Source organism: Neopsephotus bourkii, unplaced genomic scaffold (assembly GCF_033783945.1).
Source record: "Neopsephotus bourkii isolate Nb327-2 ecotype Australia unplaced genomic scaffold, CSIRO-AGI_Nbou_v1 NB_2, whole genome shotgun sequence".
In the NCBI taxonomy this organism is placed as follows: Eukaryota; Metazoa; Chordata; class Aves; order Psittaciformes; family Psittacidae; genus Neopsephotus; species Neopsephotus bourkii.
In genome coordinates this window covers 186,786-212,738 of record NW_026900519.1, presented here as the reverse complement: position 1 = coordinate 212,738, position 25,953 = coordinate 186,786, and the positions used below count along the sequence as shown (strand labels likewise).

At 56.5% G+C, this 25,953-nt stretch overlaps 3 protein-coding genes and 1 long non-coding RNA gene across 10 annotated transcripts in view; 3 read left to right on the top strand and 1 right to left on the bottom strand.

The window, feature by feature from the left end:
• The window catches only part of GATAD2A (GATA zinc finger domain containing 2A), a 52,155-nt gene extending 38,623 nt beyond the window's left edge, over window positions 1-13,532 (top strand). For 4 of the 6 annotated variants that reach the window (XM_061345759.1, XM_061345821.1, XM_061345899.1 and 1 more), the window contains exons 4-12: window positions 3,743-3,872; window positions 4,356-4,487; window positions 5,809-5,898; window positions 7,622-7,753; window positions 8,820-8,987; window positions 9,652-9,931; window positions 10,357-10,646; window positions 11,511-11,694; window positions 12,559-13,532. In XM_061345759.1, the coding sequence (XP_061201743.1) occupies window positions 3,743-3,872; window positions 4,356-4,487; window positions 5,809-5,898; window positions 7,622-7,753; window positions 8,820-8,987; window positions 9,652-9,931; window positions 10,357-10,646; window positions 11,511-11,694; window positions 12,559-12,689 (1,537 nt within the window). In that variant the 3' untranslated portion in view covers window positions 12,690-13,532. The remainder of the gene's footprint in view (window positions 1-3,742; window positions 3,873-4,355; window positions 4,488-5,808; window positions 5,899-7,621; window positions 7,754-8,819; window positions 8,988-9,651; window positions 9,932-10,356; window positions 10,647-11,510; window positions 11,695-12,558) is intronic. The other 2 variants (XM_061346051.1, XM_061346136.1) reach the window with 2 other exon arrangements.
• On the top strand, window positions 962-25,300 carry YJEFN3 (YjeF N-terminal domain containing 3). The gene is made up of 7 exons (XM_061346238.1): window positions 962-965; window positions 19,145-19,240; window positions 22,136-22,244; window positions 23,664-23,774; window positions 23,854-23,967; window positions 24,361-24,511; window positions 25,068-25,300. The coding sequence occupies exons 2-7, from the start codon at window positions 19,194-19,196 to the stop codon at window positions 25,280-25,282; spliced, it is 747 nt and encodes a 248-aa protein (XP_061202222.1). The 5' UTR covers window positions 962-965; window positions 19,145-19,193; the 3' UTR covers window positions 25,283-25,300.
• LOC133208498 (uncharacterized) lies at window positions 14,380-25,808 on the bottom strand. 2 transcript variants are annotated; one of them, XR_009724408.1, is made up of 2 exons: window positions 25,795-25,808; window positions 14,380-14,870 (listed from the first exon to the last, which is right to left on the bottom strand). It is a non-coding gene; the product is annotated as an uncharacterized LOC133208498 (long non-coding RNA). The 2 variants fall into 2 exon arrangements; XR_009724419.1 differs by lacking the exon at window positions 25,795-25,808 and adding an exon at window positions 23,188-23,203.
• Window positions 17,528-18,556, top strand: NDUFA13 (NADH:ubiquinone oxidoreductase subunit A13). Its single transcript, XM_061350030.1, has 5 exons — window positions 17,528-17,677; window positions 17,752-17,830; window positions 17,944-18,015; window positions 18,098-18,167; window positions 18,350-18,556. The coding sequence occupies exons 1-5, from the start codon at window positions 17,584-17,586 to the stop codon at window positions 18,467-18,469; spliced, it is 435 nt and encodes a 144-aa protein (XP_061206014.1). The 5' UTR covers window positions 17,528-17,583; the 3' UTR covers window positions 18,470-18,556.
• Window positions 25,809-25,953: the final 145 nt, after the last annotated feature.

The following is a 25,953-nucleotide window of genomic DNA, read 5'->3' as shown; positions in this document are numbered from 1 at the left end:
ATAGGCTGTCTCCCCACTTCAGGAAGGGCTTTTCTCTGTGAGGTCGCATGCCCGCAGACTCGGAGGCAGCGTGGAGATGGTCCTCAATGGACATGAGGAATGCTTTTGTGGAGATCCCCAGTTTCAGACTCTGAATGTAGTGGTTGCTCGGGCAGCTTTTCCTAGGTGAGCATCTTATAATGTAGCTGTCAGGAACAGCATCCATGTATGCTGGAGAGCAGGGCACTGTTGAGGGGTCCATCCCACCTCCTTGTCCCTTTAGAATCAACCAGGTTGGAAAAGCCCTTTAAACTCATCCAGTCCAACCCTTACCCCAGCACTGCCGAGGCCACCACTGCCCCATGGCGCTGAGGCCTTGTCTCCACGGGGTGTGAGCACTTGCAGGGCCGGTGCCTGCAGCCCTGCCCTGGGCAGCCTGTTCCAATGCCTGAGCACCCTCTGGGGCAGGAATTGTTCCTCAGCTCCATCTAAACCTGCCCTGGTGCAGCTGGAGGCCGGTTCCTCTTGTCCCATCCCTTGGTCCTTGGGAGCAGAGCCCAGCCCCTCCTGGCTCCATCCTCCTCTCAGGCACTTGTAGGGAGCCATCAGGTCCCCCTGAGCCTTCTCTTCTCCATCTGAACCCCCCAGGTCCCTCAGCCGTTCCCATCCCACTTGTGCTCCAGCTCTCTTGCCCGAGTTTCCATGTGTTTCCTCAAGGATCAGGACTATTCTGGTTGCTGATGAGCTGCTGCGGTCCCATCGCTGTCACCAGCACACGCCATGGACCCAGTCCAGGGTTACCGTTTCCTTGTGCTGTCCCAGGAAGCCTGGGCTCGGCCGGCAGCCTCTTTCAGCTCAGCCTCCCTCATCCAGGCTGGGAACTGAACCAGGAGGGCTCCGTGGTGCGGGACGGGGACTCTTGGGGCTGCTTTTCTGTCTTTTTCCCCCTATTTCTCACTTTGCCCCTTGCACAGGGGCCGCTGCCAGGACCCCGCTGTGTTCGCGTTGCCGGGGGCACAGGGACCCCGCTCCGTTCGCGGTGCTGGGCACAGGGACCCCGCTCCGTTCGTGGTGGCGGGCACAGGGAACCCGGTCCGTTCACGTTGCCGGGGGCACAGGGACCCCGCTCCGTTCGCGGTGCTGGGCACAGGGACCCCGCTCCGTTCGCGGTGCAGGGGGCACAGGGACCCCGCTCCGTTTGCGGTGCAGGGCACAGGGACCCCGCTCCGTTTGCGATGCAGGGCACAGGGACCCCGCTCCGTTCGCGGTGCAGGGGGCACAGGGACCCCGCTCCGTTTGCGATGCGGGGCACAGGGACCCCGCTCCGTTTGCGATGCAGGGCACAGGGACCCCGCTCCGTTCGCGGTGCCGGGCACAGGGACCCCGCTCCGTTCGCGGTGCAGGGCACAGGGACCCCGCTGCGTTCGCGATGCCGGGCACAGGGACCCCGCTCCGTTCGCGGTGCAGGGGGCACAGGGACCCCGCTCCGTTCGCGGTGCAGGGCACAGGGACCCCGCTCCGTTCGCGGTGCAGGGCACGGGGACCCCGCTCCGTTCGCGGTGCAGGGCACGGGGACCCCGCTCCGTTCGCGGTGCAGGGCACGGGGACCCCGCTCCGTTCGCAGTGCAGGGCACAGGGACCCCGCTCCGTTCGCGGTGCAGGGCACAGGGACCCCGCTCCGTTCGCAGTGCAGGGGGCACAGGGACCCCGCTCCGTTCGCGGTGCAGGGCACGGGGACCCCGCTCCGTTCGCGGTGCAGGGCACGGGGACCCCGCTCCGTTCGCGGTGCCGGGCACGGGGACCCCGCTCCGTTCGCGGTGCCGGGCACGGGGACCCCGCTCCGTTCGCGGTGCCGGGCACAGGGACCCCGCTCCGTTCGCGGTGCGGGGCACAGGGACCCCGCTCCGTTCGCGGTGCCGGGCACAGGGACCCCGCTCCGCTCCGTTCGCGTTGCCGGTGCCTGCTCCCGGCATCACCGCCCGAGACGAGGCCTTGTGGGGCCGAGCCGGCCGCAACCGGCCGTTGCCATGGTTTTTGGGGGCGGGTCACGTGACCCCCGCGCAGTGCCGCCATGTGAACCGGGTCAGGCCGGAGCTCGGCTGCGGCGGAGGCTCCGGTTTGGTCCCGTTGGAACTCCCGGCTTCCCCCGACCTCCCTGCGGAGCGCGACCGAGGGGACTCCATGGAGCCCCTCACCGTGGCCTTGGGGCTGCGCTGACCCCGTAGCGCTTCACAGCTCCCTTCCTGCCCCTGTGTCGGGACTGGGCTGGCTCCGGGTGCGCTCCTCGGCTGCTCCGGTGGTGCCTGAGCCCCGCAGGCACTGCCCCTGCTCTGCAGGAGGGATCTGAGCTCCGAGCCTGCCGAGGAGCCCCGGTTGTGCCCCCCCTTCACGCAGTTGCCATCGGGAAAGGGCTCAGCCCCTCCGTGCTCAGCGCTCCTCGGCCCAGCCCTGCCGAGAGCGACCCGAGCCGGTTCAGGTACAGGGAAGAGCCGGGAACGCTTCACGTGTGCCACGGTTCCCGTTGAGAGCAGCTGGGAGCTGCGGTGCCTGGGGTTCCCTGCCTCGCTGTGCCCTCTAGAGGACACTCCTGCCTTCGTCTTTATCCCACTGCCCTGGCAATGGCATCTTGAAAGCTGGGGTTTGCAGGCTCTGAGCTGGTTTTGGAGCATCCGGAACCTGGTACCTGCTCCCTTCCCCGCGGGTCCGTGTCTCCTGAGGCTGCCGGGGGGACCCAGCTCCGCATCATCAGTTGGTGTGAACAGCCTCTTTGTCGCTAAAGAAGATCCTAATGATTAATTTCTGTTAATCAGTGGATTCCTGCTAAACGTGGCTGTCAGTTAAGTGTAGAAACTGCTGTTTCGGCTAAGAAGTAATTGCCTGGTATTTAACTGACAAAGCTCGTGTGCCACATGAGGATATCCTTGAGGGCAGAGCAAACCACACTGACATGCTTGCTTCATCTTGCTTGAGACAAATCCTTCCTCCAGTTTCCTTCATACAGTGATACTCAGAAGGTTCTCATCCTGCTTCTGGCTTTGGGTCTAAAGCAGAACAGAACAGTGACTTGTGTTGTGTCCTCCTCACATCCTCACTGTCGGCCCTCTCTCAAGCGCTGCCATTACCTGGGTGCTGCAGAAGACTTTGCTGCCCTGTTCCTGTTCAGCATCTCAGCCTCCCATGCTGCAAGCCTTGCTCTGAAATCCTTTGGCTTCACAGCTTGAAAGCCCAGATCCTGATAGCAGAGGTGATCTGACAGGTACTGGCTTGTGCAGTGGAGGAGAGGCGCTGGTGTCAGCCTATCACCTCTGTCCCTTTTGGTTCATGGAGCTTAAACTTCTCATAGGACAACCATAAGCAGTGCAGCCAAGAGGTGATTTATTGTCAGGAGTTTGGATGGAAGGTGCAGGCAGCACTCAAGACACTGAGTGTTAAAGGCAGAGAAAGAGTTAAACTCATTATAAACCTGGATGTGGTTCAGTGGGTTTCAGTGGTGTTTCATGGATGTGTCCATTGGTGTTGAGACTGCTCCAGGTTTATGCTCTCAATAGGGGAAAAGAATTGGTTTGGTGTAGGAAGAAGATAATGCCATAAAGTACCTAAACTTAGATGAGTGTGAGTGGTATGTGTTGAGTTTCCTTCAGATTCAGTAACTGGGGTGGGAAAGAGTCACAACTTCAGACATTAGCATTAGGAAATGCAGCCTGAAGTAGTAGTTTGCTTGGTTTTGTTAACCCATTCTCTGTATTTTGCTCTTGATTTGCAGTGAACTAAAGAGAGAGAAGCGAGTGCCCTCCCCGGATGTGATAGTGTTATCTGACAATGAACCTTCCAGCCCTAGGATGAATGGGTTAACCAAAATAGCATTAAAAGAGACCAACACAGAGGCGCTCATGGTGAGTTCTTGGCTTGACTCACTCTTAGTGTGCCAGCTGAAACAAACCAACCACACCAGTGGTTCCTGCAGAGGCGCCTGTGCTCACGGGCCAGGTGGATCCATCCTTCCCTGAAGATGGATTTGCAAGTGGGGAATCTTGGAGCTGTTAAAGGCTGATGCCTTCTTTTTCTGAGTGGGTTTTTGGTGGATGCAGTGTCCCTTACTCAGCATAACCCAACGCAGAGTTGTTGGCTGAGGTTTTGCTTGAACTGCATTTCCTTGTTTTGCCTTTTTGGCTTGTTTTGTGAAAACAGCTCCAAAACTTGCTTTCTTTTCCCCTGTGAGTTCTTGCTCCATGCTCAGTTTGTGTCCGTGCATTGCATGGCAGTGCTGTTGAGCCACATGTGCCAATTACAGGGTTGTAAAGTCTTGTTGTAACTTGTATGGTATCTGTGTTCCCCTCTTCCCCCTCCCTGCTTTCCCATCCTCTCTTGCCCTGCAGAAAAGCAGCCCAGAGGAGCGGGAGAGGATGATTAAACAGCTAAAAGAAGAGTTACGGTTAGAAGAAGCAAAACTCGTGCTATTGAAAAAGCTACGGCAAAGTCAGATCCAGAAGGAGACTGCTATCCAGAAGGTATTTATCATCCTACAGAAGCTTGCAGCTCATCTGTGGGACTGGGGAGGGAAGGAATGAAGTAACTGGGGTAGTTGCTAGAACCTGTGGAACATAAGAGCCCTTTCAGATAAAGCATATCCCACTTTTCATAAAACCCTGGTGAAGTTTAGGGTGGCTTCTCCTGTGGAACCATTCCTTTTTGTCTTGCCAAGACCAAGACAAGACAGTTTCTCCTATGAACTGCATTCAAAAGCTGAAGATCTTTTTGTTAAAACCCAGATGTGTTTATGAATGTGATACTTTCCCACTTACTCAACACTCCATCCAGTCCTTAATGCCATTTGGAGATTGTTGAAAGACTCGTGGAGGAGATCCTTGCACACAACCAATGTGCTGACAGGTAGAGTGTGAACCCCAGCCTCTGGGAGCTGAGGGCTGCACTTTGTGCTGCGTGGCAGAAATCCAGGTCTGGATTCCAGGTCTTCCATGTGAAATGAGTCTGGGGTTAGGCACACAGTTCCTTCATCCAAACAGGCCCCCTGGAAGGGACAGCTCAGTCCTCCCACTGTGAGCTGCCTTCCCTTCCTCCTCTCCTTCTCCCCAGCCCTCATCTCACACAGCTGCGTGCTGTTCTCATCAGACACTAACCCAGCAGAGAAGCCTCCCTTCTTGGCAGAGCAGTTGTGTGCAGGGGAGAGTGGAGGAGGCTGGGAGGCGAGGGGGTGGGTGCGCACCCCACGTGCTGCCATCAAGGCACCAGCTCAACTTCAAGTACCTGTAACAATGGCAACTAAACCATTTCATTTCACAGCGAGGGATGCTGACTTGCTGGGCTTTGTGATGGGGGCAATGTGTAGCTGTAAGTGCACTGCTCGGTGTGGCTGATGTTAACAGCAGCTCTCCTGGCTGGGTTGGGTTGGTTTGTTGGTGTCTTTCTCCCAGACTTATGAGCTCTTGAGTACATGGGATTAAAACTAATGCAGGTACCTGGATCACTCAACTTGCTGCTGAACAGTGAGGAATGAGCTCTGGATGTTTGAAATAACGAGAGTGAAATGGCATATCCTAAACTTCTTAAGATCTGAAGTCTTTTTCCTAAACTTTTTTTCTTATTTTCCTGGTATAATCTTATCTATACTTACCTAATAATTTCTTCATTTAAATGTGCATGTTGAGATGTTTGGAGGAGGAAAGGGATGGGGAGGGGGGAAACCCATCGTCTCTGAAGATGCTCTTCCTGAGGCACAAGGAGGTAAACCGCTTTTATTCCCTTAGCTTCTGTAATCCTGCTTTACACCCTTACACTCGTCTGCTTTCTTTCTGGTTTTTCCTCTTCCAGCCTGCTGGTTCCTCTGGGAGTGCTGTGGCCACCCCTCCGCCCTTGGTGCGGGGACCGCAGAGTGTTGCTGCTGGCAAGCCATCCCTCCAGGTCAGTGGGGGGGCCAGGCTGCCAGGCGTAGGGCATGGAGCAGAGGACGAGGTGCACAGGACAGTCCCATCACATGAACGGCTTGGAGCCAGCTTTGAACTCCCAAAACCCCACTCTAAGCTTTCTAAGAATGACTGGGGTGGGAGATGAAAGTGGTGTCACAGGGAGGTAACTCTCAGAAGCTTATTTCTCAGTGGCCGATCACCCTGATCCACTCTACATCCAGGCATCCATAAGGAGGATGCCATGGAGTTAGGGCGTAGAAGTATTGTGGCAGCCTGTTGCCGTACCCTCAGGATGTAATTGTGCCTTCAGTGTGCTTAACTAAGAGCTGAGTGAATGACGAGGTCTTTACTTTTGGCTTCGTGGCTGAAAGGCACATGGTGGTAGGAGGGATCTTGGTTCAGACGAAATCAAATGGAACGTTGGAAAGCCTTCAGGAAGAAGATAAAGGAAAGGCAATTGACATCTGTCAGCCTAATCTGCCTCTTGACTCTATAGTGTCTTGTTTTGCTCTTGGACTGAAACCATTTCTGCCTATTTACCTTGGGCTAATTCGAAACAGCTTCAAAAGTGCTTCAGCACAAAATGCTTTCACTTGGGAAAAGTGAAGATCCCCTGGAACGCGCCCCTCGAGGGAAGGGGGACTTTTGTTATCCAGCTGGGAAACAGCCACAAAACCTGCAGCAATCTGTCAGCTGCAGTAATCTCTTCCTTGAGGCAAGTTGCCTTCACTGAAGACAGCACTTTCAGAGGAACTGGAGCACAAGTTACACCTTCAGTGATCAGACCTGCGGTTGGACAGAGCAGAGAGCTGGGAGCTCAGAATCCAGAGCTCAGCTGATTCTAACTTGTGGTGTTTGGGCAAATTAACCTCTGCTTTTGCTTGACTGCAGCAGCTCTACTAATTCCTGTGTGCAGGAGTTAACCTTTGGTCTTCACTCAAAAGGCATAACAAGGGGATAAAACTTCCCAGCTACCTAAATGTGTACTTGTGTGTGCACATGGTAACTCGTGGAAGTGGGAGCTTGAGTGGTTTTAGAAGTCTTCATCCACAGATGATGGTGAGGCTGGGGCCTGAGTGAGGGATGTGGTGAGATGTGTAAAGGCACATGAGTAAGGTGGAGAGGTTGGTTGCTCCTGAGTAGTGAGTGCTCCTTGGGCTCCGTGCTCTGCAGGAATGTCAGTGATGTGTGGAACCTGTCTCTTCTTTTTCCCTTCACACATACATGCACGGTCCCACACCTCCAACTCCTGTCTGCCCTGTGCTTCTCCTTGAAGACAGCAGTTTCATGTTCCCCATTCTCTTACTCCCTTCACCCCAAAATCCACTTCTTTTTGCCTCTTGGACACTGACTGCACTGAAGCCAGCCCGGCCATCTCCAGGGCTCAAGAGTGATGCTGCACCCATCCCATCAGCCAGAGAGGAGAGCTGCACTGTGTCCCCCCACTATCGCACTTGGGTTATGGTGTGTCTCAGTACAACAGTCCTGGAGCTATTGAACTCCAGTGGTGGGAGGGCAGGGGAACATGTCTGGGATTCCTCTTCACCCTTTGGATTCCGTGCAGGATGGGGGAGAACAAGCCCTGGGTGTGCAGCCAGACTGCCACAGCGTCCATAAGATTTCAGACCCTGCCTTATCAGCACAGCAAGCAGCAGAAGAGAGCATGAGTGAACACCCCAGAACAAAATGGTAAGAGTAAACTGTCCTCTGTTTTGCAGACCTCTTCTACACGGATGCCAGGCACTGTTATTCCTCCTCCCTTGGTCCGTGGAGGGCAGCAGACTTCTTCCAAGTTAGGAACTCAGCAGAACACGCAGATAGTGATGCCACCTCTTGTCAGAGGAGCACAGGTAAGTGCTTCCCTTGTGCTGGATCCATTCCTAAATCCATCTGCACTAAACCAGTCATCTTTCTGCTCATCTGAGGGGACCTGTGAAGTTCCTGCTGGGATTTCTTAAAATGAGTTAGACGTATTGCCACTGGAAGTTCTTGCATCACTCCAAGCTTATGCATTATGCTGTCCCATATGCTTCCAGTGAAGCATGAGAAGGTGCTGTGGTGATGGAGGAAGCTGCCTCACTTGCACTGCTGCTTCCCTTGGCTGTGGGTTAATTCACAGGCTGCCAGCTTCACCTGCTTTTTAGGGGAGCAGCAGCAGAGAAAATGCAATCCAGTCTCTCCTTCTTCCATTTCCCCCCTCGTGATTGTTTCTATCATCTCAATTTCACCTTTTCAAATGCAAAAACTCCCTCATTGTGTCTGTCTTGTGATTGAATAAGAGCTGCTGAAATGAGATAGTCAACTTCGAGGCTGAAAGTGCTGCTTTGCAGGGTCTTTATCACCTCTGACAGCAAACAGTGGTGGCACTGAAGCAGTGTTTGATTCGATACGCTCTTCTGAAATGATGACTTCTGTGAGATACCAGGGAACAAACATTTCCTTGTTAAATGAGGATTTCTTTGGCAGTGCAAGGTCTCTTTGGTGTGTTGCACAGCCAGCAGTGAGAAGGAAGGTAGAGATTTGGTGTATTTCGTTTTCTTTCTGGTCTGATGATGAAGAAGAACATGCGCTGAGGAGTAGCTTTCCTAATGCCTTTCAAATGAGACAGCTTTAGCAGTGATGGACTTTGACAGAAGTTTGACTTGGAGGCTTAGATTGCTGGTTTGGCTCTAACCTGGTGGCCTCGCAGACGAGCATCTCTTCATGTTCCATTCTGCTTGTTTCATTTGGATTGGAAAAAGGGAAAACTCATCACATTTTGCCACAGATGTCATCACTACATTCTCTTGTCATTCCCTGCCCCCTTTGCCACTGTCTCATCTCATCCCATTCAACTCACACCGCTGATTTCCCCCTCTCTAACCCTCCCCATCACTCCTGGCACCGTTGCATCAGCCCATTTCTATCTCTTCCCAGCAAATCCACAACATCCGACAGCACTCCAGCACGGGGCCACCTCCACTGCTGCTGGCGCCGCGCGCGTCGGTCCCCAGCGTCCAGATCCAGGGGCAGAGAATCATCCAGCAGGGACTGATCCGCGTGGCCAATGTCCCCAACACCAGCCTGCTGGTCAACATCCCGCAGGTGAGTGCCGTGGGCTCTTCTGTGCCCAACCTCACATCCCAGAGGAAGAGCTCAATGCTTTTCATTACTCGCTGTCTGGTTGGCGTGGTTTGCTGCCATCCAACTGAGGTGGCTGCTTCCCACTAGAGCTCTCCTGCTCTTTGTCCTTCCCCTTGCTCTGTACGCATGCTGTACACAGGAATGAAGAAAACCATTACAGTACTGGGGAGAAATATCTATTTCATTGAGCTGAATTTGGTGCCTCATTTCACATTTGCTGGTTCGATATGAAGCTGTCCATGAGACTATCTTTTTTTTCCTTCCTTAAGAAGGGTAAATGTGTGTTCTGGTGAACAGAGTTCCTGCCTGAAACCCTGAGAGGCACTGAAGCAGCAACTTAACATCTACCACTGATGCTGCCATTACAGGTGCTGTAAATAGTCTGACAGAGGGGAGACTGAGCTGAGCTCTTAGGCAGAAGCTCTTCCCTGTGAGGGTGCTGAGGCGCTGGCACAGGGTGCCCAGAGAAGCTGTGGCTGCCCCATCCCTGGCAGTGCTCAAGGCCAGGTTGGACACAGGGGCTTGGAGCAAGCTGCTCCAGTGGAAGGGGTCCCCATTGCAGGGGTTGGAACTGTGTGTCCCTAACCTGTGCCGTGTCCCTAACCTGTGCCATGCCTCCTCCCAGGCTTCACCAACTTCAATCAAAGGTACATCCGTGACATCCGCTCAGGCCAATGTTACTCCAAGCAGTGCCGCTTCCATGGGGAACGCTGGTGAGTCCCCGGCCAGCCGGCAGGCCGCCGCCAAGCTCGCCTTGCGGAAGCAGCTGGAGAAGACGCTCTTGGAGATCCCTCCTCCCAAACCTCCTGCACCCGAGATGAACTTCCTGCCCAGTGCAGCCAATAACGAATTCATTTACTTGGTGGGCTTGGAAGAAGTTGTGCAGAATCTGCTGGAAACTCAAGGTGAGATGGGTTCAAATGCTCCTTGAAGGCAAGGAGAGAGTGTTCCCATTGCAGCAGCACGGTCAAATCCGGGATCCACCTTCTTGAATAACTTGAGATTCTAAAGTAGTCAACAGGAATTCTAGACACTGAGTGTAAAGATTGCTCTCAGATGCGTCCAGTTCTCCCCAGAGCTGTTCGCTTCCGACCAGCCCCTTGTTTGTCCACCACCACTAAACTCTTGAATCAGTGTCTAAAGGAGTGTCTGCTGCATTCCTCCACGCACGCTCACACAAGCAGGAGTTTCAAGGTTTAGTAAATGCAAAAGGAGAGCAATGGGTGGATGGTTTGCCCTTCTTTAGCTGGGATATTGCTGAGGTTTCTCAAGTATCGTTGATTCATAGAAGGCCCAGATGGAGCTGAGCTAAGCTGCTTGTGTTCTCCAGGTAAAGTTTCGGTGGCTGTATCATCTCGTGAGCCCTACATGTGTGCTCAGTGTAAGACTGACTTCACCTGCCGCTGGAGGGAGGAGAAGAACGGCATCATTATGTGTGAAACCTGCATGACATCCAACCAGAAAAAGGCCTTGAAAGCTGAGCACACGAACCGACTGAAAGCTGCCTTCGTAAAAGCACTGCAGCAGGAGCAGGAGATCGAGCAGAGGATACTGCAGCAGACCTCAGCTCCTGTACAGACCAAGTCAGACCCTATAGTGCAGCACCACTCACTCAAGCAGGTGAGGATCCATCTGCTAGGAGCCAGGTCTTGGTGATGATAGGGCCAAGAGTCCTGTGGCTCCATGCACACTGGTGCACAGGCACGAAATGGAAACATGACCTAGCTTTCTTTAAGCTCTGCCATGTGTATGTTTGAGCGTAAGCTTAACCAGGTGCCTGGTTGAACCGGGCAGGTTAAAGTGGGATTTGTTCATGCAGGGACCTGATACTTCAGTTACATTCTCTGTACCTGAAGAACAGAAGAGAATGGTCTTTTTCTGCAGAGTTGTTGGAATTATCCGGGGTGTTTAACTCACATCCTGCAAAGTCTGTTCCAGATTTTTCTTTAGGATGTGCCAGATGGAAAGACATAAGAGTCAATTGACCTAAGATAGAGGTGGGGGGGGAAGGCTTAAGCCAGGATCACACAGTGCTGCTTGTGAAGTTTTAGGGTGATGGTAGCAACCATCTATGACACATCCTGAGTCTCTCACACCTGGTAAAGCCACCTTTTGATTGGAGGAAGTGCTTAAGTGCTGGTTTGAGTTGAAATAATCAAGGTACTGGTTATTCAGGACAGGGAAGTGATGCCTGTGTACATTGGTGCCCACACGGCACAGTTTTTGCTGCTTTGCAGTTGATTCTAATTCCTAATCCTTACAGGTGCTTTCTGAAGTAGAAAGCTGATTCTTACCTTGCTGCAGAGAAGTCTTGGAAGTTTCCAGCCCCGAAGCTGTAGTAGGCTTGGTAGCAGACATAATAGTCCAGGCTTGGCAGAAGCAGCCCAGGGAGGAGAGAAAAGGGGCTGTGAGGGTTCCCCCTGGGGATTGTACTTGAGAGCCAGCAACCTGCAGTGCCTGTCTTACTCTTTGCTCTCTTGCCAGACTTCTAGCCAGATGTCTCGAGGTCCTGGAGCTCCCCGGGGAGTGTTGCATGCATTTAGCCAGTCACCCAAGTTGCAGAATGCATCGTCTGCAGCAGCACTTGGGAGTAGGCCAGGTAAGCATGCTGAGAGACCTGTCAGCAAGGGCAGCGCTGCCGCCTGGAAGAAGACTCCCGTCAATACAGGTAGATTATTTCTCTAAAGCTTCTTCTCTTTGTACTTACTAGCTGCACTCTGTCCAACAATCATAGTTCTTTGGGTAAGGCTGGTTTCTCTTTGCCACTTCCTGCATGAAAGCCTGATGGTGTTGCTCTTAGTCGTGGTGTTGACACTTGCTTTTGGTGCTCATCAAGAGGGGCAATAAGGTGATGCTACCAAACAAAAATGAACATTTATAAAGAGGCTAAATAGGTGTAGCATCACTGAGGCCACCTGAGCAGCCAGTGCCATGCTGCAGGAGTCTGTCATTCATTTCTGGGAGTTTAATTCAGCTGGGTTTGACTGGTGGGAAGGCAGCATACAGTAACCAGATGGTTTTGCTCTAGGTGAGGCTGCAGCACACGCTGCCAGCATGCCTCAGGGTTTGCAATGACTAAAGCTGTTGCTCTGAACAAATGGAAATTATAAATTCTAATCTGATCTCCTTTTTCTATATATATAAAAGAATCTGACTTGAGAGCTCGAGTCATTTGTTTTCTTCAGTGATAAATAGGATCTCCAGGAAGGAAACACTGCACTAACAGGCTCTTGTGATCTACTCCCTTGCCCAGCACAGTGGATTTCTTTGGATTTTTTTTATTCCTGATAGCTTTATTTAGCATTTAATATGTAGTTTAATTGCAGAGAGCTCAAATCTTCATTTCTGGTATAAAACCTTGCTCCTGTTTTAGAAGCTTTTATCTTCAGAAGGTGTCTGGCCTTTGCGGCCAGTAGTGCCCTGTGTTAGATGATGATTTCAGGGGGATGAGCAGTGTGGTTTTGCCACTGTTTCTCTTGTGTTTGTACCGTGCTGTGACACTTGTTCTCTCTCCTCTTTTGTGTCTTACCAGGTGGGGCTTTGCCTTTCGTTAACCCTAGTTTAGCTGTGCACAAGTCCTCCTCAGCAGTAGACCGCCAGCGTGAATATCTCCTGGATATGATTCCCCCACGGTCCATCCCACAGTCTGCCACGTGGAAATAATGCAGAGGAATGCCCAAGAAGAAGACTTTCCTGTTTCTGCCATCCTTTTTATACCACATTACAGTGGAATCTGCTTTAATCCCAGCTGGATATGCCCCAGGCTTTATAAGATGCAAGAAGACCACTCCTCATCCCATCGAGTGCTGCTGTCCCTGCAATGAGAAGACAACACCATGTGGGTGGGAAAGAGTTGAGCTCATTTGGTTCTCAGATTCTTAGCATTGACTGATGATGAAGGCTGTCAGGGAAGGGGAAGAATTCTCTCTCTGGTTTTTTTTGGCTTTCTGTCTTTAGTTTGGATTCCTTTGTCACCAGCACAAAAGGAGGACTCGACGACTCTCTGCCTTCAGTTTCTTTATTCATAACCACCCAGTCACCAGGAACACGGTGTTTGAGGATCTCAGCTCAAGGAGAGAGGAATCTCAACCCCGTCTTGCAGATGCATATAGTTCATGTTTGCTTTTCTTCCCTGCCCCTCTCCAGCCAGGAAGGCAGTCAACAGATGAAAATGTTTCCAGATCTTCTGATGATGAGCTAATGATAAATAAGTGTGAACTCCAGTTCCGGTCGAGTATGGGTTTGGGTTGGTTTTTTCTTTTCCTAAGGGACTGGCTGCCACCAAAACCTGTCAGGTCGGTGGGAAGCAGTGCAGGAGTCTCTCGCTTTTGTTGGATTCTGTTTGGAATAGACTTTTTGAACTGTTGGTAGTCTAAAAATCTAATTTCCTCAATAGACAAACACCTTTTGTTCAGTCTTTCTAATTCAGCGAAGAGCAGTTGGGCCTTTCAGATGCTCCCAGAGACTTCAGAGTGGGACTGTTTGGGATTATTTTCTTTCTGGAAGGTTATTTTTTGTTGTTGTTGTTGTTTTATTGTTTTGAGCAATTTTACTCAAAAAAAAAAAAAAAAGTGGGGGAAGGGGGAAAGAAAAAAAAAATAATAAATAAAAAAAGAACAGGAATTCCAGAAGCTGCAATCAGCCAGGGCGAGCGGGGGGAGCCGAGGGCCGGGAGCTGCTCCTTCTTCTGCCCATTCCCATGGAGAAGCCGTTCCCAGCCTGTGCCAGGATGCTGGGGGCAGGACCTTGATCCCTCTCGAGCTGTGTTCTTCCAGGCGTTCCAAGCATGCTCCGCTTGTCCATCCCTTCAGTACTTCACTTTGCCTAGAGCTTTAGGTAACCTTAAGGACAGGTTTCTACATGGTTTTCGTACCTTTCTGGGGATTCCACAGGTTAAACCCAAATCCTTCAGGTCCAGTTTTGTTTTCTTCCTTCTCATCATCTTCCCTCCTTCTTCCCTGTGCTTCTCCCAAATCCCAGTTGAATTCAAGTGGCAGAAATACATGCCTTACTACTTATGTTGCATATCAGTGCTAGAAGTAGTGCTGATAAGAATTATTTGCAAAATTATATATATATATCTATATATCTATATATAAAAAGAAAAGGGGGGAGGGGTTACTATTCAGTCTATGCTGAATCTATTTTCTTAGCAGTTGCTGTTAGATCTCACTTGAAACCAAGAACTGTTTAGGGATGTCCCCCTTCGGATCTAACCGTTGCATAGTGAAAGAGCAAACCCGTTCATTTTCACCCCTCTTCTGTTGTGTGAATATCAGTATTTAGATACTTTGGAAACTGTTCAGTAGAGTAGAAGACCTAGTTTTGCAAAATGGTATTTGTTGCTGTATAAAAAAAAAAGGAAAAAAAAGCCCTGGAATTTCAATTTGACTTTGTTTTTTGTTTGCTCGACACAGGTATAGGAAGAGCTAAATGGGGGTGAGAGGATATGGTTTGAGGTTTTGATTTTCCTTTTCATTCCAAGGTGTTTTGGATCGGGAGATGTGGAGTGAAGAGATTCGAGTGCATTTGAGTTTTTGCACCTTTGACATAGTAGGAAACCGTTTCAGTTCCTCACCTGGGAGGAGGGGGCTGGGGCTGGTCCTTTCCTTTGCTCTCTTCTGACAAGCTGCTGCGTTATCTCAGCGCTGCTGCTGTGTTACAGCACTTGGGAGAGTGCACTTGCTCATAAAGAACAAGCTGAACTTCTCGAACTAAAACCCAAAAGCCGCTGGGGAAAGCCTGGACAACTTCACTCTTGCTTTCTGCTGTTGGAGTAGCTTCAGCTGGGAATAAGGGGACTGGAATGATGGGCAGAAATACTGAGCTTGTCTGTTCTAAAAGCTGTGTCAGAACCTCTCTGGATCCCACCAGTTCAGTCCAGCACCTTATATAGTTTTAATTTGAATATCCATTTAAGAGGGGAGTATCCACTAACATAAATTGAAGAGGGGAGATACAAACCAAGCCTTAAACTAATGGAGAAAACTTCCTATTTTTAAGATTTGGAACTGAAACTGGGGCTGCATGTACTGACTTCAAAACCTTGAGCTCCGAGGGAGCAATCTGGTTTGGTTTCATGTAGAATAAACCCCTGCAAATACTATTTGATGTATTGGGGTAGAATTCATTTGAAGGCTTTGTAAAGCAAGCACAGATCCTGGGCTGTTGGGATTCCAACTGTTTTGACATGGGTTTTAACCCGTGGTGCAGGTAACGTGAAAGGGTCTGTTTATTGCGTCTCTGTTTCTGCCAAGTTCCAGATAAATGCACCAGGAAAAGATTGAAGTGGTAAAAATGTGTTAAATGCCAGAATTGTTTCTTTCCTGTAGTCAGAGCTGTGGGTTCAGGTGGTGGCGTTGGACTGGGCTCCTCGAGGCACCGCTTTAGGTTTCGATGTTGTTCAGACACCTCTCTGTCTTTTCCTCCCCACCTCAAAAAACCAAAACCCAGCTGCAGAACCCGACCAATAGATAGAAAAGCTCGATCAGATTATTCACATTATGGTATTATGCCCTAAAGGTTCCATTGTTTGAGAATTGTGAAGGGGGGGGGGGTGGGGAGGGTGGTGGTGTTAGACATGCTTTGAAGACTGGATCTTTGCTTTATTTCTCCTGCTGGCCCATTTGGGATTCCTGCCTCCATAAGGGCTCTCCCTGGCTCTGCTGCAGAGCATCCCAGAGCCACCTCCTCTCCTGGAAGAGACAGAAACCGTTTCACTTCCAGCTCCTTCCGAACACGAGCCTGCAGGAGCCGCTCTGCAGCCCCGGCCCGGCCCTGGCATCACTCGGCTGGAAGAGCCGGCGTGTCCCGTGTTCCCAACCCTCCACTGCTTCGCTGCAAACTGCTGCATGAGCTGGTTTGACATTGCTCGGATGCTGCTTGCTTCCCCCCTCTCCTGGGGAGAGGGTTAGAGCAGCGTTGGTTCTTTGCAAGCCATATAACCTTTCTTGGGAGACCTTGCGATGACAAGATTTTATAATACAGTAATAATGAAAATGACTTATTGTACTTAGATTTTAGCAACTTGTGAAATAAAACCCCGGATTTTCATTTGAAACCCGTGTTGCAACTTCGGGAGCTGTGTGGTTTTTCTTCATTTGGTTTCATTTGCTCATCTGGTTCCTGTCAGTTTGCTTGCTGAGGGGTGGCACAGTGGCAGCCCTGCGCTCAGAACCAAGGGGCCTGCTTGAGCCTTTCTGCTCAGCAGTTCACTTGGGCATTGCCAGTTTGCACACAGGGTGACTTGGTGCCTTTTTGTCTTCCAGGGATTCCCGTTCATCACATTCCAGCTGTAACAGAGAAGAAGACTCTTGGTTATCCTTAAATGCAAGATAATTTAGTGTCAGGTTGTTTTTCTACAGCTCTTTTTAGCATCCTTTTAGGGAACCTTTGCATTTCCAGACCTGGTTTTCCAAGGGAAAAACCCAATGTACCCAAGCCCAGTTGAGATGGAAAACGGGGACCCTGGGCTGCGTAATAATAAATGGATAAAGCAGAGGCTCTGCCTCTTTGAGGCTGCTGGGTTTGAAATGTGCCTTGGTTCTTGATGCTGGTGGATCGCCCTCTTGGTGACGGTGTTGGTGCTCTCTTTCCCTCCAGCTGAGAGGCCAGGCTCTTCCCCCTGCCCAAAACCACGTTGCTGGGAAGAACGGGAAAGGAAGAAGACGTGTGGGATTTCATGGACTGAAATGAGAAGCCACAAGCGGATTAACCATCCTCAGAGGTGCTGTAGGGACGCGGGTATGGGCATTCTCCGGGTGGAAAGAAGACACGAGTTCCAGGAACTGGAGCCCCTGTTCCTCCTGGAATACTTCACATCCTTCCAAAGCTGATTCAAGTGCCCCAGCCTGACTCATGAGCGGGTTCATCTCTGCCCTCAGCGCTCAGCCCAGCCTCATCCTGTGGGAATGCCCTGATGGAAGAGGCTGGTTCAAGGAAGCCATGGTTAATCCCGTGTCCCCCTCGCCCTGCCCCGCTTCCTTCCCCCATCCCTCGGGAAGTGCGACCCCGAGTGCCCCCTCCAGGGGTGCCCTTTCCCCCCACCCCGCAGCCTCAGCCGCACCATCTGCATTGGCATTAACTCCCCGCAGCAGCCGAGGGATTACGGGCACTGATTAGAGCTTAGACACGAGTGACCTTGATCTGAAGTGACCGAGGGCTTCACTGGGGGTGCAGGCTCCCTGCCGCACACTGGGTGCGTGCCCGGGGCTGCGCGCTCCTTGCGCGCTTCCCCCGCGCTCCCGCTGCGCGCTCCCCGGTGCGTGCCCGCTCTTCAGCGCTCACTTAGAAGCGTGTGCGTGCCTGCTTGCTGGTGCGCTCTTGCACACGCAGGTTTTGCTGCAAGGTCGCTGCGGGGTGCATGCATGTAGCACACACCAAGCAGCGCGTACTGCACCCCCCCGTGCGCCCTTACTGCGTGGTGGGCCCCACCTCCCCGCCCCTTGGCGTTGCCCCTTTAAGGCGGGGCCGGTGTGTGTTGGGGGGGGGGTGCAGTGTGTGTCCCCGCAGGCCGCTTCCCGCAGCGCGGCGGAAGTGACGCTGCGTGGCCGCCGTGATGGCCGCGCCGAAGGTGAAGCAGGACATGGCGCCGCCGGGCGGGTACGGGCCCATCGACTACAAGCGGCACCTCCCGCGCCGCGGCCTCTCAGGTGGGCACCGGGGCTGGGCGGGGGCGGGCGGCGGCTCCCGGTGCCCCCGGTGCCCCTCACCGCTCCCCCCGCAGGTTACAGCCTCTTCGCGCTTGGCGTCGGCAGCCTCCTGCTGGGCTATTACACCGTGGTCAAGTGGAACCGGGAGCGCAGGTGCCGCCCCCCCCCGCCCCGGTTCTCCCGTCCTGTGTTTTTACCCCCCCCCCGGGGCTGTGCTCCGGTTCCCTGCTCTGACACCCCTCCCCCTCGGTGCTGTCCCGGTGCAGGCGGCTGCTCATCGAGGACCTGGAGGCGCGGATCGCGCTGCTGCCGCTGCTGCAGGCGGAGTCTGACCGCAGGTACCGAGCAGGGGGGACACGGGAGGGGTCCGGGGGCCGCTGCAGCGCCGCTCCCCGCGCTCAGCCTCGCCCTGTCCCGTAGAACGCTCCGCATCCTGCGGCAGAACCTGGACGAGGAGGCCAAAATCATGAAGGATGTTCCTGGCTGGAAGGTTTGTGGCTCCGGTGCTGCGGGGGGCAGGGGAGGGAGAGATGGGGTTGGTTCCTGGTACAGCGGCTCCTCGCACCGGAGCAGGATCCAGCCTTCCCGGTCCTGGAGAGCTCAGAGCAGAACGTGTGTCCCCTGGAGCCGGGCTCACGGTGCCGGTGGCCACAGCGCTCCCTCCCTGTGCAGGTCGGCGAGTCCCTGTTCCACACTGATCGCTGGGTGCCCCCGACGCTGGACGAGCTCTACTACCTGCGCCCCACCAGCGAGATGGAGAACGAGAAGTTCGGGCTCCAGTACTACGTGTGAGGCACGGCCGTGTCACCCCCTGGGTGCTGTCACCCCCCCTGCCGGTGCCACCGGCTGCTGTTATTAAAACCACATGGCTGAGTCGAACCCGGTGTCATTCATGTTCCTGTCCAGCTCCGTGTCCTTCCCAGCGGGACACTTGGCTGCTCGCAGGGTGCTTGAGGCTCTTCCCTGCTCCCACATGGCTGGGGGTAGGATCCTGGAGCCCTGGATCGGGATGGGAGCGTGGGATGAGCCACGTGTTCTGAGTGCCAATGGGGCCGGTATCTGCTGTGCCCTCCATGGGGGCTTGTCCCTCAGAGTCACTGCCAGGGGCTCGGGTTTGGGGGGGTCGCGGGGTCCCCAAGAGGTTCGGCGGGAGCAGCCCCGCAGTCTGGATGCTGCAGATGCGGTTTCCACTGGGGTGAGGATTGGGGTGAAAACCCCCGATTTTGGGTCTTTGGCGCTTTCCTGTTGCTTGGGGAGGGGAGGGGCGGGAGGGGGGGGTGAGAGCCGAGGTTGCCGCCCCCCACCCACCCCCCGGCAGCGGCTCCGCCCGCGGGCGGGGGCCGGGGCGATGCTCGGTGCTCCGGGGAGCGGGGCCGCGCGGGGCGGGGGCAGCGGGAGCCGCCTCCCCCGGGCGGCACCGCCGAGCGCGGGGGGGTGCCGGTGGTCGAGCCGGAGCCGGAGCCGCCGCCGCCGCCGCTCCCGCAGGGCTCCGCCGCTCCCGGACCCGCTGCCAGCGATGAGCTCCGCGCCCGGCCCCGCCCGGGATCCTCCCCGGTACCTGAGGTGAGCCCGGGCCCCCCGGAGCCCACCCGGGCCGCGCGTTGGGAGCCCCGGGGGGTGGGAACTGGGTCACGTCGCGCCTGTGCCCATCACCGTGCGCCCGCACCGGCGCGCAGCCGGGACCCCCTCAGCCGCCGCTGCCTGCAGGGACGTGGCCGGTTCCGGGTCCTGCGGGACGGGGTGGGGACCCCGGGCTGGTGCTGGAGGCTCCCGCGGCCCCGGTGGCGGGGCGGGACCCCTCCTCCCGGGGTCGAATCCTCCGTGCCGGGATGCGGAGGCTCCGGCCCCACGCGTGTTTCCCGGGACACCCGGTCCCTCGGGAAAGCCCCATCCCCGTTTCCCGCACCCCCGGGGGCGGACGAGGGGGGGCTGGTACCCAAATAGACTCGTTGCCAGAGCAACCGCATCCCGGGTCTCCATGGCTGCGGCGGGGATGTCTCTGGCAGCGTTGGGAGCGGAGCAGGGGGATCCCGGTCCGGGCAGGGCTGGTGCCTCCAGTGCCCCTCTGCTTGTACCTGGGCAGGGGCCGGGATGCAGAGAGAGGACACGGAACTGGGGTGCAGAGGGATGACACGGAGCTGGGATGCAGAACTGGGATGAGCTGGGATGTGAAGCTGGGATGCAATGAGGGACACAACCCACGAGCTGGGATGTGAAGCTGGGATGCAATGAGGGACACAGAGCTGGGCTGGGCAGCTGGGATGCAATGAGGGACACAGCTGGGCTGTGCAGCTGGGGTACGGAACTGGGGTGCAGAGGGATGACACGGAGCTGGGATGCAGAACTGGGATGAGGAGCTGGGCTGTGCAGCTGGGATGCAATGAGGGACACAGAGCTGGGCTGTGCAGCTGGGATGCAATGAGGGACACAGAGCTGGGCTGTGCAGCGGGGGTACGGAACTGGGGTGCAGAGGGATGACAAGGAGCTGGGATGCAGAACTGGGGTGAGGAGCTGGGATGTGAAGCTGGGATGCAATGAGGGACACAGAGCTGGGCTGTGCAGCTGGGGTACGGAACTGGGGTGCAGAGGGATGACACGGAGCTGGGATGCAGAACTGGGATGAGCTGGGATGTGAAGCTGGGATGCAATGAGGGACACAGAGCTGGGCTGTGCAGCTGGGGTGCAGAACTGGGCTGCAGAGGGGAGACAGAGCCAGGGTGTGGAGCAGAGAGGCAGGAGGGGAACACCGGGGGTGCCCTCGACCCCCTCACCCGGCGGCTCCTCTGCCTCCTGCTCCCTCTGACCCTTAGCACTGCACAGCCGCCCCCCGTCCCGCCCAGGAGGCACCAGGAACTGGGTTGAACTGGGCTGACCTGGGCTTTGCTGGGTCCCCTCGGGCTCTGCGCAGGGGCAGGAGCAGCATTCCCCCGCCCCCCCAGCACGTCCCCAGCCGCGGGGAGCAGGGAACGGGCTCCCGCAGCGCAGCGGGGAAGAGCCAGGACTCGGAGCCCTGTGACACGTTCCCCCCCCCGGGGCCGGTGCCAGGACAACGGGAGCCAGCCCGGGCCCGGGCCCAGGGTCTCCTGCCAGCAGCGATTACGGGCAATGTTCTCCCTCCTGGAACAGGGAATTCTGTCAGGATCGGAACGTGCCTCTTGCTGGGGACAACACAGCTGTGTGGGGCTGCGCCAGGCCTGGCCCCGGCTGCGTTTGGCCTCTTTCCCCCCGGTTTGCCCCCAGGACTCTGCTGCGGGGCTGGGCTGGGGCTCACTAGAGGGCACCAAAGGACTGGGGACAGGGTGGAATGGGGCAGGATAAGATGGGACAGTGTAGGATGGGCTAGACAGGATGGGAAAGGAGAGCATGAGGTGGGAAAGGATAGGATGGGATGGATGCTATAGGGTAGGATGGGAAAGGAGAGGATGGGGTGGGAAAGGATAGGATGGGATGGATGCTATAGGGTAGGATGGGAAAGGAGAGGATGGAGTGGGAAAGGACAGGTGGGATAGTGTAGGATGAATAGGATAGAATAGCATGGGATGGGATAGGGTAGGATGGGAAATTATAGGATGGAATGGGAAAAGATGGGATGATGGGATGGGATAGGGTAGGATGGGAAAGTATATGATGGAATGGGAAAAGATAGGATAGGATGGGAAAGTATATGATGGAATGGGAAAAGATAGGATAGGATGGGAAAGGATAGGATAGGATAGGACAGGGTAGGATAGAATTGGCTGGACGGGAAAGAACGGGATGGATGGGATGGAAGAGGGCAGGATGACATGGGGAAGGGTGGGATTAGATAGCATATGATGGGAAAGGATAGGATGGATGGGAAAGAATAGCAATGGGATCGATTGAACGAGATAGAGTAGGATAGGATGTATGGGGTGGGAAAAGATTGGATGGGATGGGGCAGGATGAGGGGGTCTGCCAGGATGAAGGTCATTGGGCTCTGTCAGTAGGGCCAGGGGATGGGCTTGGCTGGGTCTATGGGATCTCTGGAGTGCCCCATCCTCAGCAGGACTGGCCTTGTCCAGGCCAGGGGATGGTGGGCTGGGATCAGCCAGGACAGGGCTGAAGAGGGCCTGGAGCAAGCAGGGGCCAGCGGATCTGAGGGACCCGGCACACGCTGTTCTCGCTGCAGGTGAGCCAACACATGGGAGCGATTACTGCCCGATGTGGAGGCTCCGGGCGCTGCCAGCGCCGGGCTCGGCTGCAGGAACAACCGCAGCATTGTTCTGCCTCCTGGAACAGCCCCATCGCCACGAGCTGGGGCCGCTGCCAGGGCTGGTGCCTCGCATGGAACAGCCCCCGGACCCCCCTGCACCCACTGGCCCCGGTGCTCCCAAGCATCCCCTGCTCCGCGCCATGGAAACACAGTGGGGTCCCGGTGCTGGGGGGGGGGGGACACATCCCTGTCCCTGTCCTCACTGCTGTCTGCTCCCCCTGCAGCAAGGCTGAGGCTGAGGCCATCGAGAAGGAGCTGCTGGAGGATTATCGGTTTGGGCGGCAGCAGCTCATCGAGATCTGGGGACACGCCTGTGCCATGGCTGTGACCAAGGTGAGGCAGCCACCGGGGCCAGGGACACCCCACCAGGGCCGGGGGCACCCCAATGGGGACGGGGCTTCGCTGCCCCTTGTCCTATCCCCCTGTGTTGCCTTTCCCAGCCCTGGCCGTGGTCTCCTCTTGCTCCAAACCAGGGCACAGGGGCCAGGGGCCAGCCAGGGCTTGTGGCCAGCAGAAGCGATGCTCTGGCCTCTCCCTGGGTGGGTTTATCTGTGTTCCTCGCCCACCCTTCATGATCTCCCCTGGGCTGTGGGTCACACCGTGTCTATGGGAAGGAGGGTGCTGGGGGGATCCCTGGGGCTCCCCATGCACCGACAGTGCTCTCCTGTTGCTGTGAACGCTGCCTGCTTCTGCTGGACGGGAGGAGGAGGAGGAGGTGGAGGAGGCAGCATCAAGGGCAGCTTTGTGCCTCCGAGGCCAGCGAGCTCCGCGCCCGCCTGCCTCAGCTTTTCCGTGTGTCTGGAGCTGCTGCACCCTCCCCTTCGCTGAGGGCAGAGGAGTTGCCTGAGGGGGAATATTTGGGTTGTGGGAGCCTCTCTGGATCTTGGGGCTGCCTCAGGGCTGGTCCTGGTCCCACAGCATGGGGCTGCCCACCCCTGAGCCCCGGCTCCACTGCCAGCCCCAGCTCAGCATCCTCCTCGTGGGCCTGAGCATCCTCCTCTTCCTCGTTAGCATCCCCAGAGTCCAGCTTGGGCATCCCCAGCGCCGTCCCCTCCCGGCACGTCCCCAGAGCCGGGGGCAGCGCCAGGGGCTGGGAGCAGGAGCCAGGCTCCAGGAGCAGGAAAAAAGCTGTCAGGGGATAAACAGAGTCTCCCTGTACAGGCTGCTGGGATGTGGAGCTGCGGCCACCTCCCTGTGGGCTGGCTGGGAGCCCTGTCCTGCCATGAACATCGTCCTCATCCCACCGTGGACATCATCCTCATGCCACCATAGGTACCATCTGCATCCCACCACGGGCATCATCCTTATCCCAGTATTGGCATTGTCCTGCCCTGGGTGCCATCCCCATCCCACCTTGAGCATCATCTCCACCCCACTGTGGGTACCACCTGCATCCCACCATGGGCATCATCCTCATTCCACTCTGAGCTCTGTCCTGCCCTGGCTGCCATCCCCATCCCACCCTGGGCATCATCCTTATCCCAGTATTGGCATTGTCCTGCCCTGGGTGCCATCCCCATCCCAGCTTGAGCATCATCTCCACCCCACTGTGGGTACCACCTGCATCCCACCATGGGCATCATCCTCATTCCACTCTGAGCTCTGTCCTGCCCTGGCTGCCATCCCCATCCCACCCCGGGCATCACCCCACCACACACCCTCCTGCCCTCCAGCAGCACATCCCTCTGCCACATTCCCAGCACCAGCTGCCATACCCAGGGGGCTCGGTGCCACGTCCCTGTATCCCCACAGGCCTTCCCGCTGCCATCGCTACCGCGGAAGCAGCCCACGGTGCTGGTGGTGTGCGGCCCGGCGCAGAACGGGGCCATCGGGCTGGTGTGTGCCCGGCACCTCCGCATCTTTGTAGGTATCTTCCTCCCCTGCTCCTCCTCATCCCCGAGCCGTGCCGGTCTCCATCTCACCCCTGCTCTCCACCGCCCAGGACTATGAACCCACCATCTTCTACCCCAAACGCTCCCCGGACCCCCTGTACCAGGACTTCACGACGCAGTGCGAGAAGATGGACATCCCCTTCCTGTCCTACCTCCCCACCGAGGTGAGCCCCGCCGCCTGACGCGCTTCACTGCATGAGTCCCCCCCTTTCCTGCCCCTGGCAATGCCGGGAGCCCGGGAATGCCGTGAAATCCAGGGCGGCCCCGCCAGCCCCCAGCTCTGTTGTTGTTGGAAGCACCTGGCCCGGGCGGGAGCAGGAATGTGACCCGAGAGCGCTGCCCTGGCTGGGGCCACGCGTCCCGGCGTGCCGGGCTCTGCCCCCCCGCAGCATCCTCCCCCTTCGCCTTGGTTAGAAGGGGGGGGATGTTTTGGCAGCTGCTCCTGGGTGAGTCTCTTTAGGCAGCAAAACGGGATCCCCGCGTGAGGGTGCCTGGAGCTGGGGATGGGGGGGACACCAGGAACCTGCTGCCCACCCTGTGTATGTGTCCCCTTTAAGGTGCAGCTCATCAATGATGCCTACAACGCGGTGGTGGACGCGGTGCTGGGAGCCGAGGCGGAGGCAGTGGAGGGGAGGGAGCCTTGTGCCGCCATCCTGAGCACCCTGAAGCTCATTCGCATCCCCATCGTCAGCCTGGACGTGCCCTCAGGTCCGACACTGCGTCCCCTGGGCAGGATGGTACCCCCCCCCCCGCTTGCCACCCTGCCCAGCACAGCATCACCATGGGCTCATTGCCCGGATGCCTGGGGAGCTCCTGTGGTGCCATCGCGGGGTGGGGGCAGCCCCGGGGACCCCCTATTTCCCCCCGTCCCAGCCTGGAAGCATTCCCACCGGGAGCCAGGGCTGGCGCCTGCTCCCCCTGAACGCGTTCAGGGCATCCACGATCAATAACAAACTCCCCGAACTGAGACATGATGTAATTTGAAAACACCCGGGTGTCTGGTGGCCAGGCCTGGAATTGCCATCACCCCCCCGCGGCCCCCCCCCGGCCTGCGGGAGCAAACAGGAGCTCTTGGCACAGCCACCGGTGAATCCCCACCAAGAAAAACCCCCGGCGGTGCCAGGATGCGGCCGGAGCGGTGCAGGGTGGTGATGCTGGGGCTGATGCGGGGGGGGGGGACCCAACTTCCCCCTGTGCCCTCCCCATCGCCACCACCGGGCTCAGCCCTGAGCCCCTCTCCCCGTGTCCCTTCTTCCCACCACAGGATGGGACGTGGAGGCCGGGAGCAGCGGCGGGATCAGCCCCGATGTGCTGGTGTCGCTGTCGGCGCCCAAGCAGTGCGCCCGCCGCTTCCTGGGCCGCCAGCACTTCGTGGCCGGGCGCTTCCTCCCTTACGATGTGCAGAAGAAGTTCGAGCTCAACCCCCCCGAGTACCCCGGCACCGAGTGCGTGGTGGCCCTGCGAGCCCCCCGCCAATAAAGCACTTGGTGGCTCTGCCGTGGGCTCGGTGTGTGCCTGGGGACCCCGTGGGGCGCCAGGGCTCGGTTCCATGCCCCATCCAGCCCCGTGAATGGCTTGGACACACACACAGCCCCCCCATGCCGTGTCCCTGGGACCTGTCACCGACCTGCTTCTGGGGACAGACCTGGTGTGACCCCCTCTATCACCTGTCCCATGGGGACATTGGCAGCCCTCGGGGGACTGCTGCAGCCCTCCATAGCCTGAAGCCTCCAATGTGCCAGGGAAGGGGAGCGGGAGCATCCCCTCACGATGGAGCTTTAATTAACAGGGGGTTTTAATTAACAGAGGTGTGTCCATGAGTACCCAACAGCACCGGGAGCCCCCTCCCCGCCCCGGCTTGCTCGGTGCAGCCGAGTCCTGGGGAATGCAGGGAATGCGCTGGGATTTCCGCCGGTCGGGCTCTGGGATGGGGCTGTGACCCCCAGCCGCGCTCCGCTGCCCTCTGGGGGTCCCCACTCCATCACCGTCACACTCTGCATCCCGGGGAGCACCTGGGGCCACGGGAGCCCCTCGCTCTGCACCGGCGCACGCCATGGGCCAGGTCACGGCCCCGCCGTGCCCCACGGCGATGGGTGCCAGGGCAGCGCTGGCAGCCGTGACCTGACCGCAGCGCGCCGGGGCTGGGCTCG

Bases quoted from the DNA above. Each gene is read 5' to 3' on its own strand.
- NDUFA13 (XM_061350030.1), top strand. From the start codon at position 17,584: ATGGCCGCGCCGAAGGTGAAGCAGGACATGGCGCCGCCGGGCGGGTAC. The intron at 17,831-17,943 runs GTGCCGCCCCCC...GTCCCGGTGCAG, and splicing joins AAGTGGAACCGGGAGCGCAG to GCGGCTGCTCATCGAGGACC. The intron at 18,168-18,349 runs GTTTGTGGCTCC...CTCCCTGTGCAG, and splicing joins AGGATGTTCCTGGCTGGAAG to GTCGGCGAGTCCCTGTTCCA.
- YJEFN3 (XM_061346238.1), top strand. From the start codon at position 19,194: ATGAGCTCCGCGCCCGGCCCCGCCCGGGATCCTCCCCGGTACCTGAG. The intron at 19,241-22,135 runs GTGAGCCCGGGC...CTCCCCCTGCAG, and splicing joins GATCCTCCCCGGTACCTGAG to CAAGGCTGAGGCTGAGGCCA. The intron at 23,775-23,853 runs GTAGGTATCTTC...TCCACCGCCCAG, and splicing joins CCCGGCACCTCCGCATCTTT to GACTATGAACCCACCATCTT.